General features: G+C 40.3%; 1 protein-coding gene across 1 annotated transcript; it reads left to right on the top strand.

The window, feature by feature from the left end:
- The first annotated feature begins 385 nt into the window (after window positions 1-385).
- Window positions 386-15,863, top strand: C18H4orf17 (chromosome 18 C4orf17 homolog). Its single transcript, XM_057793004.1, has 8 exons — window positions 386-518; window positions 1,554-1,757; window positions 4,872-4,936; window positions 8,754-8,897; window positions 9,135-9,216; window positions 12,869-13,076; window positions 14,358-14,401; window positions 15,631-15,863. The coding sequence occupies exons 1-8, from the start codon at window positions 386-388 to the stop codon at window positions 15,861-15,863; spliced, it is 1,113 nt and encodes a 370-aa protein (XP_057648987.1).
- Window positions 15,864-16,938: the final 1,075 nt, after the last annotated feature.

Below are 16,938 nucleotides of genomic sequence, written 5' to 3'. Positions count from 1 at the left end.
TAAATTTCCTTCATTAAAAGAAACAGCAACCATGTAAATATTTGCTCATAAAACAACAATGATCTTAAATACAATTTAAAAGTAAAATATAGGTCATTTTCACAAGTACTTTGATTTTTTTCCTTATGTTCTATTCAGGCCTGGAAAGTTTATAAAAGTTTGATTTTGTCAGCAGAACAGACCCCCCCCCATTGTTCCTCTTCATTTGTTTGTTGTTTTAATACAAAAATGGAAACATATTTGATAGACAAGTGAATGTCTAGGATGTCTTCTCGGGGTGATTATTGGTCTGTGATTTCAAGGTTTTGACCCATCTATGAGTGAAGTTAATCAAGCTGGATCGCAAGAAGTCTGCTGCACCTGTGGAGAGGGAAACCAACAGGCCATGAACCCGGTCCTCAAATCCCCAGCGTCTTCTCAGCATTCGGAGGGCAAGGGCAGCCACATGATGGCGAGAAATGAAAGCTGCTTCCTAGTCAGGCACACGCCTCATCCCAGACGAGTTTGCCACATCAAAGGTGATGGGACTTCAGCTACTCAAATATTTTTAGCCCCTATACACAACCTGTAATATTTACTTAAAGTATTTGGTCACTGGTAAGAGCAGGGGCTGAGACACAAGAAGTCAGATCCTAGTGCCTGTAGACATTTGTGGGTACCTTCTCTGCCAGACATTATCCCATAGATTGCTTGTGTTGGGACGGAGGGTACTGAGAGCCTGGGAAGTCATTTAGGGAACTTAAAGTGTATTGTAAGGTGGGCCACTTGGTCCTTCCGGCCACTCGGCAGCTCAGACCCAAAATAACCACACAGAAACTATATTAATTAAATCACTGCTTGGCCCATTAGCTCTAGCTGCTTATTGGCTAACTCTTACCTAACTCTCGGATGGTTGGAATCTAAATTCTTCCCTTTTATTTCTGTCTGGTACAAGATTACCAGGTGTGCACATTTGTATGTGAATATGGAAAAGTGCGAAGCAATAATAAGAAGGAAACAGGGTAGGAATGGAGACGTCTGTTCCCCTGTGAAGTCCTCCGACATACACAACACATGTACCATGCTTTCTTTCAAAAATCCTAATTAAAAGAGAAATTAGAGTTTCAATACACACATTTGTGTGAAAGGTTGCCTATATTTAATTTGCTAGGTAATTCCTTACTGTGTACCTGAGCTATTCTAGTGTTTAAAACACAATTATAACATCTGATAGTGTCTTAAAGAATTCTCACTTCTATCTAGGAAGTTACTGTTAGTAAAGTGTGAAGTGTTTAACCGAATAAAAAGCCTTATGTTTGGTTGTGTTATCCAGCCATTCGTTCAACCATCAAAGCTCACCAGTTTCCACCAGGCACTGGAGTAGGTACTAGCAAGAGGCAGTAAACAAAGGGGCAAGACGCCCATCCACGAGGCTCACATTCTAGTGCAGCTCTGCCAAGTAGCTGCACACAGATTTAATAAGGCCAGTGGTAAGTGCTTTAGGAGCGAACCGTGGGGTGTGGTCCAGACAGGCTTGTCGGCAAACAAATAAATGGTTATCCTTATTCCTCCAGGCTTGAACAACATTCCAATCTGCACTGTGAATGATGATGAGATCCCACTTAGAATGCTGTGGAGCCCTGGACAGGTTAGCCACTTAGAGAGGAACGAGATGCCTTTAGCCAAATCCGGTAACCCTCCCAGCACTGCAGTCCTGGAGAGTCCCGCAGGAGGGCTGGCACCAGTCCGGAACAAAGGCCTTGCAAGACCTCAGTCCGGTGAGTCCTATAAAGAAATGGAATATGTTCTTAGGCCTCTTGCAAATAATTGGGGAAAAAAAAAACTCCGATTGCTTAAATAGCTGCAGTGACTGATAAGATGGGTTATTTACTATAGACAATTTACGTTCACAATTCAATAAGACATGACTAGCAAGTACTATTATTATTATTATTATTATTATTATTATTATTATTATTATTATTATTATTAGGTTTTTTCGAGACAGGGTTTCTCTGTGGTTTTGGAGCCTGTCCTGGAACTAGCTCTGTAGACCAGGCTGGTCTCGAACTCACAGAGATCCGCCTGCCTCTGCCTCCCGAGTGCTGGGATTAAAGGCGTGCGCCACCACCGCCTGGCTTAGCAAGTACTATTATTATTAGAAAGGTATGTGTGATAACTGATTTCAAATGTCAACTCCTGACTGGATTGAAAACAGCATGGAGACACCTGGAGGTCTGTGGAGGAAGCTGTTTCTGGAGAATGTGGGTGGGTAGGGAGTGTGGGTGGCATCACCTCAGATGCTAGAGGTCCCAGACTGAACAAAAAGAGGGAAAGAAGAAAGGAGCCAGCTGAGCACAGCCAGCCTCTCTGCCTCCTGATTTCCCCGCCCTCCAGTGCCAAGCCTTCCCTACAGAGACGGATTGTAGACCCTCAAACCATGAGCCAGCATGAATCTGTCCCCCTCTAATACGCTTCTGTTGGATATTTGTGGTGATAAAAATTACTAACAAACTTGCTAAGAGATATCAGCCATGAGTGGCTAGCCAACACTGGTAGGAAACAGACAGAAGGGGGGTCCAGTAAACACAACGGGGGTAGGAATGTGTGTTCCTCTTTCCGACAGGACTGTCACCTCCATAAGTTCATGCCCTGATGGCATTGGCTTCTGTGCTCGTGACCCTCTTATTCCCCCCCCCCCAGTCCACACCACATGCAATGTCTGGTCTTTAGTAGTTGATTAAATAAATGGGTGCTTACTGCCTTCCAAGATCCCACTAGATTGGCCCATCAAACTGTCTCCAGCATGCAATGGCTTTTCTAGATCAATACATCAAAAGCGTCCGCATTCTTCCGACAAAACAGTCCAAAAGTATAAGAGCAGCACACTCTGTTTAGGCTTTTGTTTTCATATTTGTTTTGCCTGTATGCATGTTGTGGGTACCATATGTGTGCCTGGTGCCACGAGGGGTTAAAAGAGGACATCGAATCCTCTGGAACTGGAATTACAGATGGTTGTAAACCACCAAGTGCCTTCTGGAACTGAGCCCAGGTCCTCTGCAGGGGCATCTAGGTCTCTTATCCTAGCTGTCATCTCTCCAGACCCCAGGGCTTTATGAAAGTAATGACCTCACTCCCTTGGTCCCAATTCATCCCTTGGTCCCGGTTTCCTTTTATTTCTATGATGAAATACTCTGATAAAAAGCAGCTTAGGGAAGAAAGGGTTTGTTTTAGGTCACAATTCTTGGTTACAGTCCATCACTGCGGGGAAATCAAGGCAGCAAGGGCTTGAGACAGCTGGTCACGTGACATCCACAGTCAAGAGCAAACAGAATGCATAGCTAGCACTTAGCTAGCTTTTTTTTTTTTTTTTTTTTTTTTTTTTTTTTTTTTTTTTTTTTTTTCTGTGAGAGAGTTCAGTGATCCAGCCAGGGACAGGTTCTTCCCACTTTCAGGCTGGGTCTTTCCACACCGACCAAGTTAGTCTCCACAGACACGTCCACAAGTCAAACTGATTTAGACAATTCGTCATTAAGAGCCTCTTCCTGGGTGACCCTTGGCTGAGTCAGACTGTCACTGATTTCCAGACCTCAAGACTAATGTTTGCACCCCAGTTCCCCCTTGCTCAGTTCCCTATACCACTCTTTATTTTTTCTTAGTTTCTGTTCCCAGCAAGGGAACACTAACTGGATGTGGTCACCAGTCATGACAATGGGTTCATTACCTGAACATGGTCACCAGCCATAACACTCTGTTCATTATCCGAAGGTAACAATCTTTCTTCAGACGGAACTGGTGAATTTAGCTACTACAGGGGTTGTGTACTGAAGAAACAGTGCACAGCCACGGCTTTGGTAGAGGAGCTCGGCTTCAAGAGGACACACACACTAAGTAGAGAGGAAGCCGAGAGAAGCTGTGATTGATGTCAAGCTGAAGCATGATTAGTAAAAACTCAGAGACAGATACTAGGGTTCAGCCTGAAGACCAGGAAAGCCAAACAGCCAGTCATTGACTCTTACCTCGACTTCAGTCTGAAAATGGCGATCCTGCCTCCAGGAATGTCAGAATGAGATTGAGACTGAGAGCTGTCTCCTCCTGTTTTATAATCCTCTCTAGGGCTGAGATTAAAGGCATGCACCATTAGGATTAAAGGCATGCACAGCCCAGTTTCTATGGCAACTAGTGTAGCTACTGGGATTAAAAGTGTGTGTTACCACTGCCTGGTCTGTAAGGCTGACCAGTGAGACGGTTTTACTCTCTGATTTTCAGGCAATATTTACTTATTAAAACACAAATGAAATGCCACTACATCAAGCCAAGAGGGATTTAAGGCTGAGAAACAAATAAAATAAAAAATACAATTCCAACCCAGTGCATATCTTCTGTGTTTAGGGCAAACAAAACACACAAACTGTCTATTAAACAGAAGTGACAGACACATGGATAAGAAACATACCGTAAGAGTCTTTTATAATCAGTTTAATTGCATTAATTAAACTGGTTAGCCAGGGCTGCTGAAAGAGACCCACAGTCTTACTCACTTGAGAAGCTGAGTCAGGGGGATCACAGGCCAACCTGGGTAGTGCTGTGAGCCTGAGATGGGAGAGGGGAAAGAAATGGAGGGAGGGAGGAAGGCAGGCAGGCAGGTTAGACTGCAATAGATCTTCATCTTATCATACTGGGAATAGAGCCAGAGTTTTCTCAAAACATAAATGCACTTGTATAATGTTATTATAGTACAGTTCTTCATCACAAGCTTCCTCATATATACACACAGGCCCGAGATGACCTTAATTTAAGTTTGGATATACTAGTTTATTTCAGCAACCAATACTTAAAGCATGTATTGAAATTCCTTTGATATTTAAATATATTTCCCTAATTTCTTTCAGAGCCGTGTAAAATTACCAATGAATGCTTCAAAACCTCCATCGATAATCCCTTAGTGATTAAGAAGGTAAAGAAATGTCTGCAGCTAGCTGACCAACTTGTAATCAATGCTGCCTACAGCTAGCTGACTGACTTCTAATCAACGCTGCCTACAGCTGACTAACTGACTTTTAATCAATGGTGTCTGCAGCTGACTGACTTCTAGTAGACTGCTCTGGTTTACAATCCTTCTGAGAAGTCTCTTTCACAATATTTCTACAGCTTTATTAACGTATAGCTTTATGATATAGGATGTTTATATCCCAAAGGCACAATTAGATGGATTTTGACAAGGACATCTACATCCCTTGGCAAACTAGAATGGAGTCAGGAGTAAGCATGCGTCTACCAGCTCCAAGGATTTCCCCCGGGAGCCCCGCCCTACCAAAGACAAATGACGATGGCTTCGTGTCACTAAAGTGGCACAGACTTTTAAATTTTATGTAAATGAGGCCACATACAAGTTTCTTTCAAAATCTGGTTTCACTCAGCAAGATTATTCTAAGATCCATTCCTTTGCTATGTTGATTCTTCTGAATGCCAAGTGACTCAGGGCTTGCTTGTCTCACAGCCATGAACCCAGGCTCATGTTGAAGGGCATCTGGGCCATGTCCTCATTTGCACAAAGCTAAGATGAACACACAAGTCTTCGTGTACTTCTGTGCATCCTTCCTGGTCAGTCCCCCAAAGTACAATAGCTGACTCTTAACAGTGGTTAGTGTCAGCATTTTAAAGGAATGGCCAAGTTGTTTTCTTCTTTCCATTTCCTTAGTACCTGGCAGAGTTTCCTTTCTCCATTTCCTCCTGGAAAGTAAATGATTGGTTTTCGTTCTTAGCTAATAGAAGTGAAGTGTACTCATGTTTTGTCAATGCTAGCGTGAAGGAGACTGAATCCTGACTGCTGCCTTCAAACACACACACAAAAAAAAAAAAAAAATTTAAAAATTAGGAAAAAAAAGAAAAAACAAACACAGACACACAAGGTTGATCGGGGTGTAGTAGTGTTTTCCTTGCATGGTTTTAGTTTTGACTTTTTCTCATAACTGATGAAGATGACTAGTTTCATCTTCTTCCCGGTCATTTAGGTAACCTATTATGGGATGTGGATGTACAGATCTCTTGCCTGTCTTTGAAGTTGAGTTGTTGACCTCTTTGTGATTGTGATATGAAAGCTTACTACAGTCTACGTAAATCCTTTACTACGAGTGTTTCACAGATGTTTTCTTTAAATCTGAACCCTGCTTATTTGTTTCAAGATCCCTTTTGAAAGTGTTATTTTGGGCAAGGCTTAAATTTCTAATTTTCTTGTTATGTTTTCAAATTTGTATGCTGCCCATCTCTGCTGTGTTTTACTGTGGTGGCCAAACCGCTGGTGCAGTGTTAACTAGAAACAGTGGGAGCCGACTGCCTTGCCTTACATTTGACGCTGAGAGAGAGTATCCAGGCTGCCCGTCTGAAGTACATGTTGGTTCTCTCTGTTCGGATGCCCATACACGACTGAGGGGGCTTCCTTCTATTTCCATTAGACATAGAGGACGAATTTTGCCAAGCAATTTTTCAGCATTTGAGATGATACTATGATTTTTTTTAGGTTATTAACATAGTGAATTACATAGGTTCACTTTCCAGTATTAAACCATCCTTGCATTCTTGGTTCAAGATGCTACTTAGTAAAGTGTGTTATTGTTCTCAGTACTACATTGTATAAAATATTGTTTAACATTTGTATGTTTTTGTTTGTGAGAAACATTTGCTGTAAAGTTTGTTTACAACAAATATTTTTGTATAAAATTTATGAGAAATATTTGTTATAAAATGAATATAATATACTCATCACATTATATTAATGATGCCAATGTATTTATTATTGATATTATGTTAAATATTAAATATAATATATTCAAATATATTATTGATATTATCAAACATTTTCTTATAGTATCTTTTTCTGATTTACTTTCAGGACAGTGTGAGCACTATAATATAAAATGTGAGCAATATAAAAGTTGGGAACTCTAATATTCTGAGGGATTTTACACAGAGTTAATGACCAGAATCTTTAAGTCATCTAGACTTGATGTTTCCCTCCAGTTAAAAATTTTAAAATAAGAATTCAATTTATTTTTTCATAGATAGAAGTTTGCTTTATGTGTTGTTTGTTTCTTCTTTTGTGGGCACAGGCAGCTTGTGTCCCTACTAATGGTAATCCATGCCTCTTCATCCCTGATGAGTGGCATAGTTGTTATCGTTGCTGCAGTGACACACCATGACCAAAAGCAAAGCAACTTGGGGAGGAAAGGGTTAATTTCGCCTACAGCTACATATAACAGCTCATCATTAAAAGCAGCAAGGACAGGAACTCAAGCAGGGCAGAAACCTGGAGGCAGGAGCTGATGCAGAGGCCATGGAGGAGTGTTGCCTACTAACTTGCTCTTATGGCTTGCTTAGCCTGCTTTCTAATAGAACTTAGGATTGCCCACCTAGGGAGAGCTGCCCCCCCCCATGTATCACTTATTAAGAAAATGCCTTATAGCTAGATAATATGAAGGCATTTTCTCAATTGAGATCCCCCCTTCAGATAACTATAGCTTGTGTCAAGTTGACATAAAATCAGCTAGCACAATGACTTACAAGTTCTGTTTATCTTCTATAAGAATAAATGTTTAACTTCATAAGTTATCAGTGTTTTGGTTTTTTTCCTATCTCATTGATCTTATTCAAGGACTGTTACATGACCAGGTCACCTTAATCTTGGCGACATAGTTCTTAGGTGGCTGTCCTTGTGCTCTGAGCTTTGAGATCTGTCTTTCAGACAGTTTCAGGTAGTCAAAAAGAAAAGTTCTTATTTTTCATTATCATACAATGATCTCAAGGCAAAAATGTCTACTACATTTCATGAGCTTATGCTTCTTACTTCCTGCTTACTTTTGACCTCTTAATTCCTTGTTGTGCTATACATTCTGAGTCTTTCATTTTTTTAAATTCCCACAAAATTCAGTTATGTTCAGTGAGAGAACTGGAGGGAAGCAGTAGTATGCATGAGAAGTTTTCATAAAGAATGGGTCTGAATCTGACACAGCCTTGCTTTCGCGACTCCCAACAGCTAAGAGCTCTTCTGTCGCTCTGGCCAAGTCCAGCCGACTCGTTTCCTCACTAGCCTGGTGTGCTGGTCAATACTGGGCACAGCTGAGGGTGGTTGGAAAGCCTTTCCTGGAGCAAGCACTGAGACCCAAGGCTGCTTGTAGCACTTTGGACTCAAAGTTCCCATACTTTTTTGTTGTTGCCATTGCTTACACTGCAGACTCTGTTTCCAGCCCACCCCACAACGGGCCTTTTTATTTCCTATTCAGCTAATAAAGAGGAGAACATTGTAGAACTCACATAACGAAGCCTCTTTACAGACAAAGCATGAATCTTCTCCCTGACTTCCTGGTGGTAAAATGACTCTTCCCAATGCAGCACAAATTTCATGTGGTTGGAGCTGACTGCTGCCTGGAACGACCATAAGCAAAAGCGTTTCACGTTCACTGTTGATTATTATCTTGAGTTTCATCAAGGGCTTTAATGATTTCAACCAAAGTCAATAATATGTCACTATCGGCTTTGTCTCTGGACACAAATGTTTGGTAGAGTTTAAAGGACACTCAAAATTATTAACATCGTTTTTGCTTTTATGCACACACACACACACACACACACACACACTCACTCACTCACTCACTCACAAAGAGAGAGCCAAATAAATGTAATTTAAAATTGTAAGCAAAGTTAAGTGCTTCTTGTTAATTTATATAGAAATGACAAGTGGAAAAATGCATGCCAATCATACTGTCTCTTTGATATAGGATGAATTTAAAGCCAAAAAGCCACTACTGGCTCCACGGATGTGCTCTGCTGCTGGCTCACTGTCCTCGGCAGTGATGAACACCAAGATGGATGAGAATAAAAACACTGTGAGCATACCAAACTATCTGGACCAGGAGATAAAAGTAAGAGAATGGTTTATTAAAAACCATGGCTTGACAAACAGCAAACACCACTTGGACTGCCGATATTTTCACAGACTCCCCTTGGTGCTGTTGGAAATGGAGCTCTCAAACTAGAGCCCAACAGACCCAAGTATCATGTACCTACAGTGACATTTGGGAAGATGAAATTCTACAGAAAGAGAAGGAAATCTGACGAGCCTGGTGCCATTTATTTCTTAACTTTGTGTTTCCTGACAGATCCTGTCAAAGCTCTGTGACATTTTACATACTGATTCTCTGGCAGAAGTTCTGCAGTGGTTGCTTCATGCAAGTTCCAAAGGTGAGGTTAAAATGAGCATTTGCAGGCTCTGACCTGATGAATGTGACAAACTGAAGACTTATACCTGAGGTTTGCAAATGAATATGGCAAAATTATTTCCCCAGAGTCCCTGTAAGCCTGTATACCTACCTGCATTTAAGTTGGGCATTCAGATAATCAAACAATTAGTGTATCTCACACTAAACTTATTACAAAAATAGGAAACATGTATGCAGATGGAAGTTTCTGTCCCAAGTGGTACCACAGCCATTCAGTCCCAAAGAAACACACTGAGGCTTGTATTAATTATAAACTGTTTGACCTATTAGCTCAGGCTTATTACTATTTCTTACAAGTTAAATTAATCCATAATTCTTGCCTGTGTTTAGCCATGTGACTTGGTACCTTTTTTCAGTAAGACATCCTCAACTTGTTTCCTTTGTGTCTGACTGGTGACTGATTCTCTGTCTTTCCTCTTCCCAGAATTGTCTTAGTCTGGTCATCCCACCTATACTGTCTGGCTACTGGCCAGTCAGTGTTTTATTAAACTAATAGAGTGATAAATCTTTACACAAGAACATTATCCCACAGCATCTCCTCACTTTTTTTTTCAAAATAAGAACTCTAAATCTAATTTCCTTGTTTAGCTTTTTTTCTTCCTGACCATTATCCATAACAACTTGTACTATGGGACAATAGTCTTATACCCTGTAAAGATTTGTCACTTTTACTGGTTTAATATGACACCGGTTGGCCAGTAGCCAGGCAAGAAGTATAGGCAGGGCGACTAGAATAGGAAAATTCTGGGACAAGGAAAGGCTCAGTCTGCAGTCGTCACCCAGATGCAGAGGAAGCAAGGTGAGAATGCCTCACTGAGAAAAGGTATCAAGCTACGTGGCTAACATAGACAAGAATTATGGGGTAATTTAAGATGTAAGAGTTAGCTAAAATATGCTTAAGCTGTTGGCCAAACTGTAATTGATACAGTTTTGTGTTATTATTTGGATCTGGGCAACTGGAAAACAAACAAACAGTCTCCACTCACAAGCTTGTAACCAACACTCTAAACAAAGACAAACATCCATAACCAATTTTTGGTGAATGTGGGTGCATTTTTCTAGGCTACTTTCTGCTGATTGGGGGCACTGATAATCTTATGGGGACCCAAAGAAAATCTGGGATTATGGTCAAGTCCTGTCTGGAGTATTCTGTGAGGATTGTTCATCTCAGTCAGCAGTCTTGAGACTGTTCTGGATGTAGAACTCAGAGGAAACTGCAACAAGGGTGTTCTAAAATGTTGGATCATCTGGGCCATCCATTCCTATTAGAGATATTTCAGGGGAGTCTTCCTTGATCAAATCTTATTTTTCTTAAGCAGGAATGAATCAATAGCCTCTCATTTCTTGTGAAAACAAAAGCAAAACCTCTTCTCCAAAGTAACATATCTTTTGACTTAAATTTTATTTTTATTTATTTTTTTGTTTGTTTGTTTTTTGAGACAGGGTTTCTCTGTGGTTTTGGAGCCTGTCCTGGAACTAGCTCTTGTAGACCAGGCTGGTCTCGAACTCACAGAGATCCGCCTGCCTCTGCCTCCCGAGTGCTGGGATTAAAGGCGTGCGCCACCACCGCCCGGCTTGACTTAAATTTTAAAGTCAAGGCATTTTTAAAGTATATAGGTTAGATTAATCTAGCAGCATTTATAATTAAATGTCTTTTAGCAGCTGTTACTCTCTCCTCAGTAGTCAAACAATTCAAAGACAACACAAGAACATACAGTATCCAGACTCTGTGTATTTTCAATCTTTACATAGCTTTTTTTCTTACTCTATTTCTTTTTTAAGGACTTTCTCTATCCTTTTTCTTTTCTCTCCAAAGCCTACATATTTTTAAACACACTGTAAACCATTTAGAGGAGGGTTTTTGCTGTTGTTGTTCAAATCTATCTTTACTGTATAACTGTATCTTTTCTGACCACATGAAACTAAACAGAATGGCTAGGATTAAAACTGCAGCATTGATAACTGGCTCTGCCCATTCCTTGGCTTCCTGAGAGTCTAGCTTCATGACAGAAGTATTGGCAGGAACTTGTTTATTGCCACAACTCTGCTGAGTTTCTAGGTCCATGCTACCACCAAGAAGCATGCTGCTGGCTGCTCATAAACACCATTTAAGTGTTTGGTGGCAGGGCCTCTTTAAAGAGCTATGAGTTTTGCTGCTAACACTGAGTCAGGAAGCTTCTCTTAAAGGAGCCACACCTCTGCTTGCTGCCAGCAAACAGAGCCCATGGGAGTAAAGATAGTTACCAAGAAGCTGCACTTGACTCTGTTCTTGTCTGCCCAGAATTCTTTCTATTTTTTAAGCTTTCTCAGGCTTTATGTGGAAATTCTTGCCAAACCTTTGGGCACCATTTCTGTCCCACCTGGTCCCACAGCTGTTTAGTACCAAAGAAAGACACAGAGGCTTGTATTAATTATAAACTGTTTGGCCTATTAGCTTAGGATTATTATTAACTATCTTTTACAACCTAAATTAACCCATAATTCTTGTCTATGTTTAACCACATGGCTTGACATCTTTTCTCAGTAAGTCATTCTCATCCCACTTCCTCTGTGTCTGACTGATGACTGACTCTCTGCCTTTCCTCTTCCCAGAATTCTTTGTCCAGTTGCCCCACCTATACTTCCTGCCTGGTTACTGGTCAATCAGCATTTTATTAAACCAATACGAGTGACAAATCTTTACTATGTAAAAGAGTGTATCCCACAGCACATGAATTCTCAGCTAAGGCTGGTCTCTGCATCTCCTCCATGATTCATATCCCAGGACTCTCCACGAACACTTCTGGACTATTGTGAGATCTGAACATAGACTTGCTTCTTTCCTTTGGTGTGAATGACGGCAGCATGGCCTTCCATGTTTCCAATCCTAATAACTATAATGTCTGGACTATTATGAGATCTGAACATAGACTTGCTTCTTTCCTTTGGTGTGAATGATGGCAGTATGGCCTTTCATGTTTCAAATCCTAATAACGACAATGATTTAATCTTAGCTAATGCCTGTTATCTCTTGGGCATGTTTTCATGTGTCATGAAAATACCAATACCATGGCAGGGCAATCCATACAGCACACATCAGCTCTTCTCAAACTAGCTGATCATCAGACTGAGCCAAAACCTCCTACACAGGCCCCAAGAATCTGCCTCTGGAACATGTTCCCAGGGGATGCTGATGGGTGATGTCGTTGTGTGGAGCACTCTCTGAGAATGGGAAGCATTTTGGAAAAATAGTACCTTGCCATAGAGTTCAAAAGTACTTTTTAATTACAAAATGCTTAGGGGCAATTTTCTATGGAGGGGGCTTTTAAGAGAATGTGACATTTAATAAATTACATTTACAAAAGATGTTATTACTCAGGTAAGTGTGTATATTTGTGTGGGGGGGTGGGGGTGGAAGCAAGAGCATCCATGCATAGTACACAGTGAACCAGCAAGAGGTAGGCAGGAGAGATGGGAGGGGAAAGGGGAGTGACAAAGAACAAATTGAAATGACAGAAATGTACAACGGTGCAATAATGAACCCATTACTGACCTAAAAGGGGACAAACCCTGCACTTCTGGTCAATACAACAATAGCAGCTTTCATGCTCTCCAATCTCTTTCCCCCCAATCAGAAAAGGAGTGGGTATCAGCTTTGGTTCATTCTGAACTATCTGAGATTAACCTGTTGACTCGGCATGGAAGAAATACCCCAGCAGAACCAATGGCAGAGCTCAGGAAGCAATCCATAACTGTAACACCCACCACAGCCAAATCGATGCAAAATACGCCTGCAAAATCGAAAGTGCTAACCAGACGTAGAGACGGACACCAGCCATTCAGGTGATTGGGTGTGGAGGTCACCCCGAGTACCTCTGTACAGAAAGACGTTTTGTTTTAGCTTCCAACTGCTAATCATGCTGAGGTTTTAAGTCTCAACTCCGCCTACTAAGAGACCACACATATGTGATTGTTTTCTTTCATTTTCACACATAATAACAAGGTTGTTCTCAGCTCCATTTTTGTAGAGGGTATGTTCTATAGCTAATAACCTTTCTCTTCTGAAGAAATTCCCTTTCCTCTAATGGTAAAGTATATCTAGAGATCTAAGAAAATATAAAGCTTTAAAGGAGTTTCTAAAGGTTTAAAAGTGTGTGTGTGTGTGTGTGTGTATAAGTGTAGTACCCAGAGAGGCCAGAAGAGAACATCAAATGCCCCTATAGCCAAATCAAGCGAAGTTGTGAGCCTCTTGGTGTTGAAAGCCAAACTTGGGTCCTCTATAAAACTGTAAGCTTTCTTAACCACTGAGCCATCTTTCTAGCTCCAAGGGCTTTAAAAACCTTTAAGCATGTAAACCATAAGAGAGTCTGAAACTATTATTAGTGTTACACATACTTTGTATATTTTATTAAATGCTAGTATTATATAGGCATGGATTTAAATGTAAAGCAGTGAAGATAAAAATAAAATCACTTCAACTGATTTTCACTGATATATTCCTGGAAAGTTTCAGAGAGAAAATAATTACTAAGCCATTTGGGAACTGTTTTAGGAGCAGCATTTCTTAAACCATGCAGTTTTAACAAAAGAAGAAACAGCTGGGTGTGGCAGTAAACATCTGTAATCTCAGTGCCGAGGAGACTAGAGCAAGAGTTTGAACATTTAAAATATAAAGCTAGCCTGAACAAGATAGCAAGAACCTGTCTCCAAAGCAAAGCAAAACAAACAAAAGAAACACATGTATATTTATTTATGTATAACATGTTGTAGGAATGTGTGTTAGGGCTGGGGGAGAAAATTCTGTTGGTTTAAAATAAAAGGTTGGATCAAATATCAAGTCACAGAAATGATAAGATAAAAAACAATGTCACTTTAAAAAGTATTCATTTTAACTGTCTGCCCCATTAAGTTTCCCTGAAGTCAGAAAGTAGGGCCTGGTAAGAGCTGACAACTTCCTCTTCAGTTAGTGGCTTATAGGCCCGTTAGATATTTGCTCATAGTAAGTAGTCATTGGTACGTAATTTAAACCAAGGTTGGAATGGCGTGTTTTAGACACCAATAGCTTGCTGACACTATAGTCTGTTGCTATCTCTCCAACTCTTTTTCTTTCTTCAATTGATTTAGAACGTCAAGTCAAGGATCCGAAGGCAATAGGGAGGTCTCACAAGGTAAGTACAGTTTGTGGTGATTGCAGATGGTATAAGGAAATCAGTAGGTACTGACCACTTAGGGACACGGGTGCTAAGGATCTTAGCTTTCAAAGGACAATCCATGAGGCTTAGGAGTGGCTTTCAGCCCCGGACTTCACACTTTCTTGTTTTCTCTTGCAACTGCTAGGCCAGAAGAGGGCATCAGATGCCCCTAGAGTCAAGTCAAGAAAAGCTGTGAGGGTGTGTTCAGCCCCACTCTTCTAAAGCCCTTCTGCTCAATTTTGCATAAGATAAATCTGAGGAAAAAAAAAAAAGCATTGTCTTTGGGACCAAGCACTGAAAAGCAACACAGCTGGACATTAGGGGCTGCAGGTAGTCACACCCCTTCTCTGAGAAGGGTCGCTGACCCACACAGACAGCAACTTCCCTGGCTTACCCTGCTCAGCTTAACTGTCATGGACCTAAATGATTTTACCATAAAGAATACCAAACAGAAAAAAAATATGATTGCAGTAGTCACAAACAGGTATCCTATGAGGCGGCTGAAAACCAGTGTGGCCCAATCAGAAGCTCAGTACCAGCCTGCAGTTTAGACCAGAGAGACTCAATCATCATAGAAAGCCTACATTGGTCCTGAATAGTCCAACAGTGGCCTCCCTGGAGGTTTGTAGCTCCCAGCATTACAACAAGAACTGCATTAATGATTACAGAGCAAATGTCATATGTATCTACAGATCTCAAATACAAAATCCGTCTTGTTTCTCCAAGTTCCCCTCTTCTTCCCAGATTTCTCCTATTTATTCTCTCTGCCTGCCAGCCCCACCTATTCTTTGTCCTGCCTTGCTATTGGCTGTTCAGATCTTTATTAGACCAATTAGGTGTTTTAGGCAGGCAAAGCAACACACCTTCACATTTAAACAAATGCAACATAAATGAATACAACACATCTTTGTATCACTGAACAAATGTTCCCCAGCATAAATAGAACACATCTTTAACTAATAGTCTACAACACTCACCATAATCTCTAAGAGTGAGAAAACAGATCATGTATGTTAGCACAAATCTCTCATTGAAGATGAATGTGGTACAAATGATAGATTCTGTTATGACTTTGAAGTGCTTTTGAATCTCTAACCTTCATGTTTGTTCTATTTTTAACCCCACACCACTCACTAATAAAACAAGGCAAGAGCTATATTCAGTCTCTCAATTATAGTCTTATTCATTTTTTTTTCCTATTTCAGGGGCTGAGACCCAGTTGTTTCTAAGAAGAAGCAAGACAAAAATACCTGTTACAGAGTATTTCAGCAACCCAAAGTCTCCTCTCAGGCCCACTACTCAGGACAGTGGATCAGCAAAACCAGTGTCAGTGAGGAGTGTGCGAGGACACAGCACTCAAACAGCAATCTACCCCTTAACCACACCAAAAGTAGATGAGCACTGGCCAGTTCCTTCACAAAGACGAGCTTCACACTGACAGAACTTCCAAAATAGTTTTAAAAATAACTAAACAGTCCTCCATATGGAGGCACATGTAAGTCTCAAAAACACGTGTATATAATGCTAGAAATAAATATAAATGAAGACATTATTTCTATTTGTATTTAGTTTTAATACACATCAAAGAAATATTCTTATTTAAATGCCATTTCCTGTCCTGTACTAATATAGTACCTAAGCATAACGGTAATACCAGAAAGCCATCCATAATCAGAATTGAGTGCTGAATCTCAATCCACAGTGGGGGAAAATTGCTCAAGAATTTTAACATTTGAGTCAGTTTTGGCAGCCTATAACTTTTCTATGTTTGGAATCTATTATGGAAAAATTCTCATCTCCTCTCCAAAAAGAAAAAAAGTATAAAAATTATCCTTAATTCATAAGCCAGAAAGTTTATTTCCACATAGTGTTAATGGTATATGTTAATAATCAATATAGATTTTTTTGTGTTTTTTAAATTAACTATTTTTGGGCCACAGTTATTATTTTTAGTAAAAGTTTGTAACATGCAATCGTTAAACCATAATAGGGTTTATTTCTTACATAAGAGTTCAAGGCTAATGTTCATATGCAGTGGATCCCTCTGCATTGCTTATTGATTGAGAGGCCCAGGATCCTTCTACCTTGTGGCTCAATAATCATGTAAGGGTATCACTGCCAATTGTACCCAGCAAGCCAAAGAGAATTAGACCAGAGGAAAGCACTAAATTTTCTACTGTTGCTGTTAACAAAGCATTACAAACTTTGTGATTTAATGCTACACGATTTTATTTTATCATAATTCTGGAGGTAGAGATGTGGAATGGGCTATTATGAAAATGAAGTAATTTTCCTTTGGGAGGCTTTGGGAAGAGTCTGGTTTTTTCTTTTTTGGTCTCCTACAGGTGATCCATGCCCCTTCATTCATGGCTTTCCTCTATCTTAAAATAGAACCATAGCCAAACAAGTAGTTCACTTCTTATAATGGATCAGTCAGACACTCTTGCCTGCTTCTTTTAAAGACCACACTGGGCCTGTTCTCCAGACTAATACAGATCATCTCACTGGGGGCT

Source organism: Chionomys nivalis, chromosome 18 (genome assembly GCF_950005125.1).
Source record: "Chionomys nivalis chromosome 18, mChiNiv1.1, whole genome shotgun sequence".
NCBI classification, from domain to species: domain Eukaryota; kingdom Metazoa; phylum Chordata; class Mammalia; order Rodentia; family Cricetidae; genus Chionomys; species Chionomys nivalis.
Note: the sequence above shows the minus strand (reverse complement) of the source record. Positions and strands in the feature narration are given on the sequence as shown.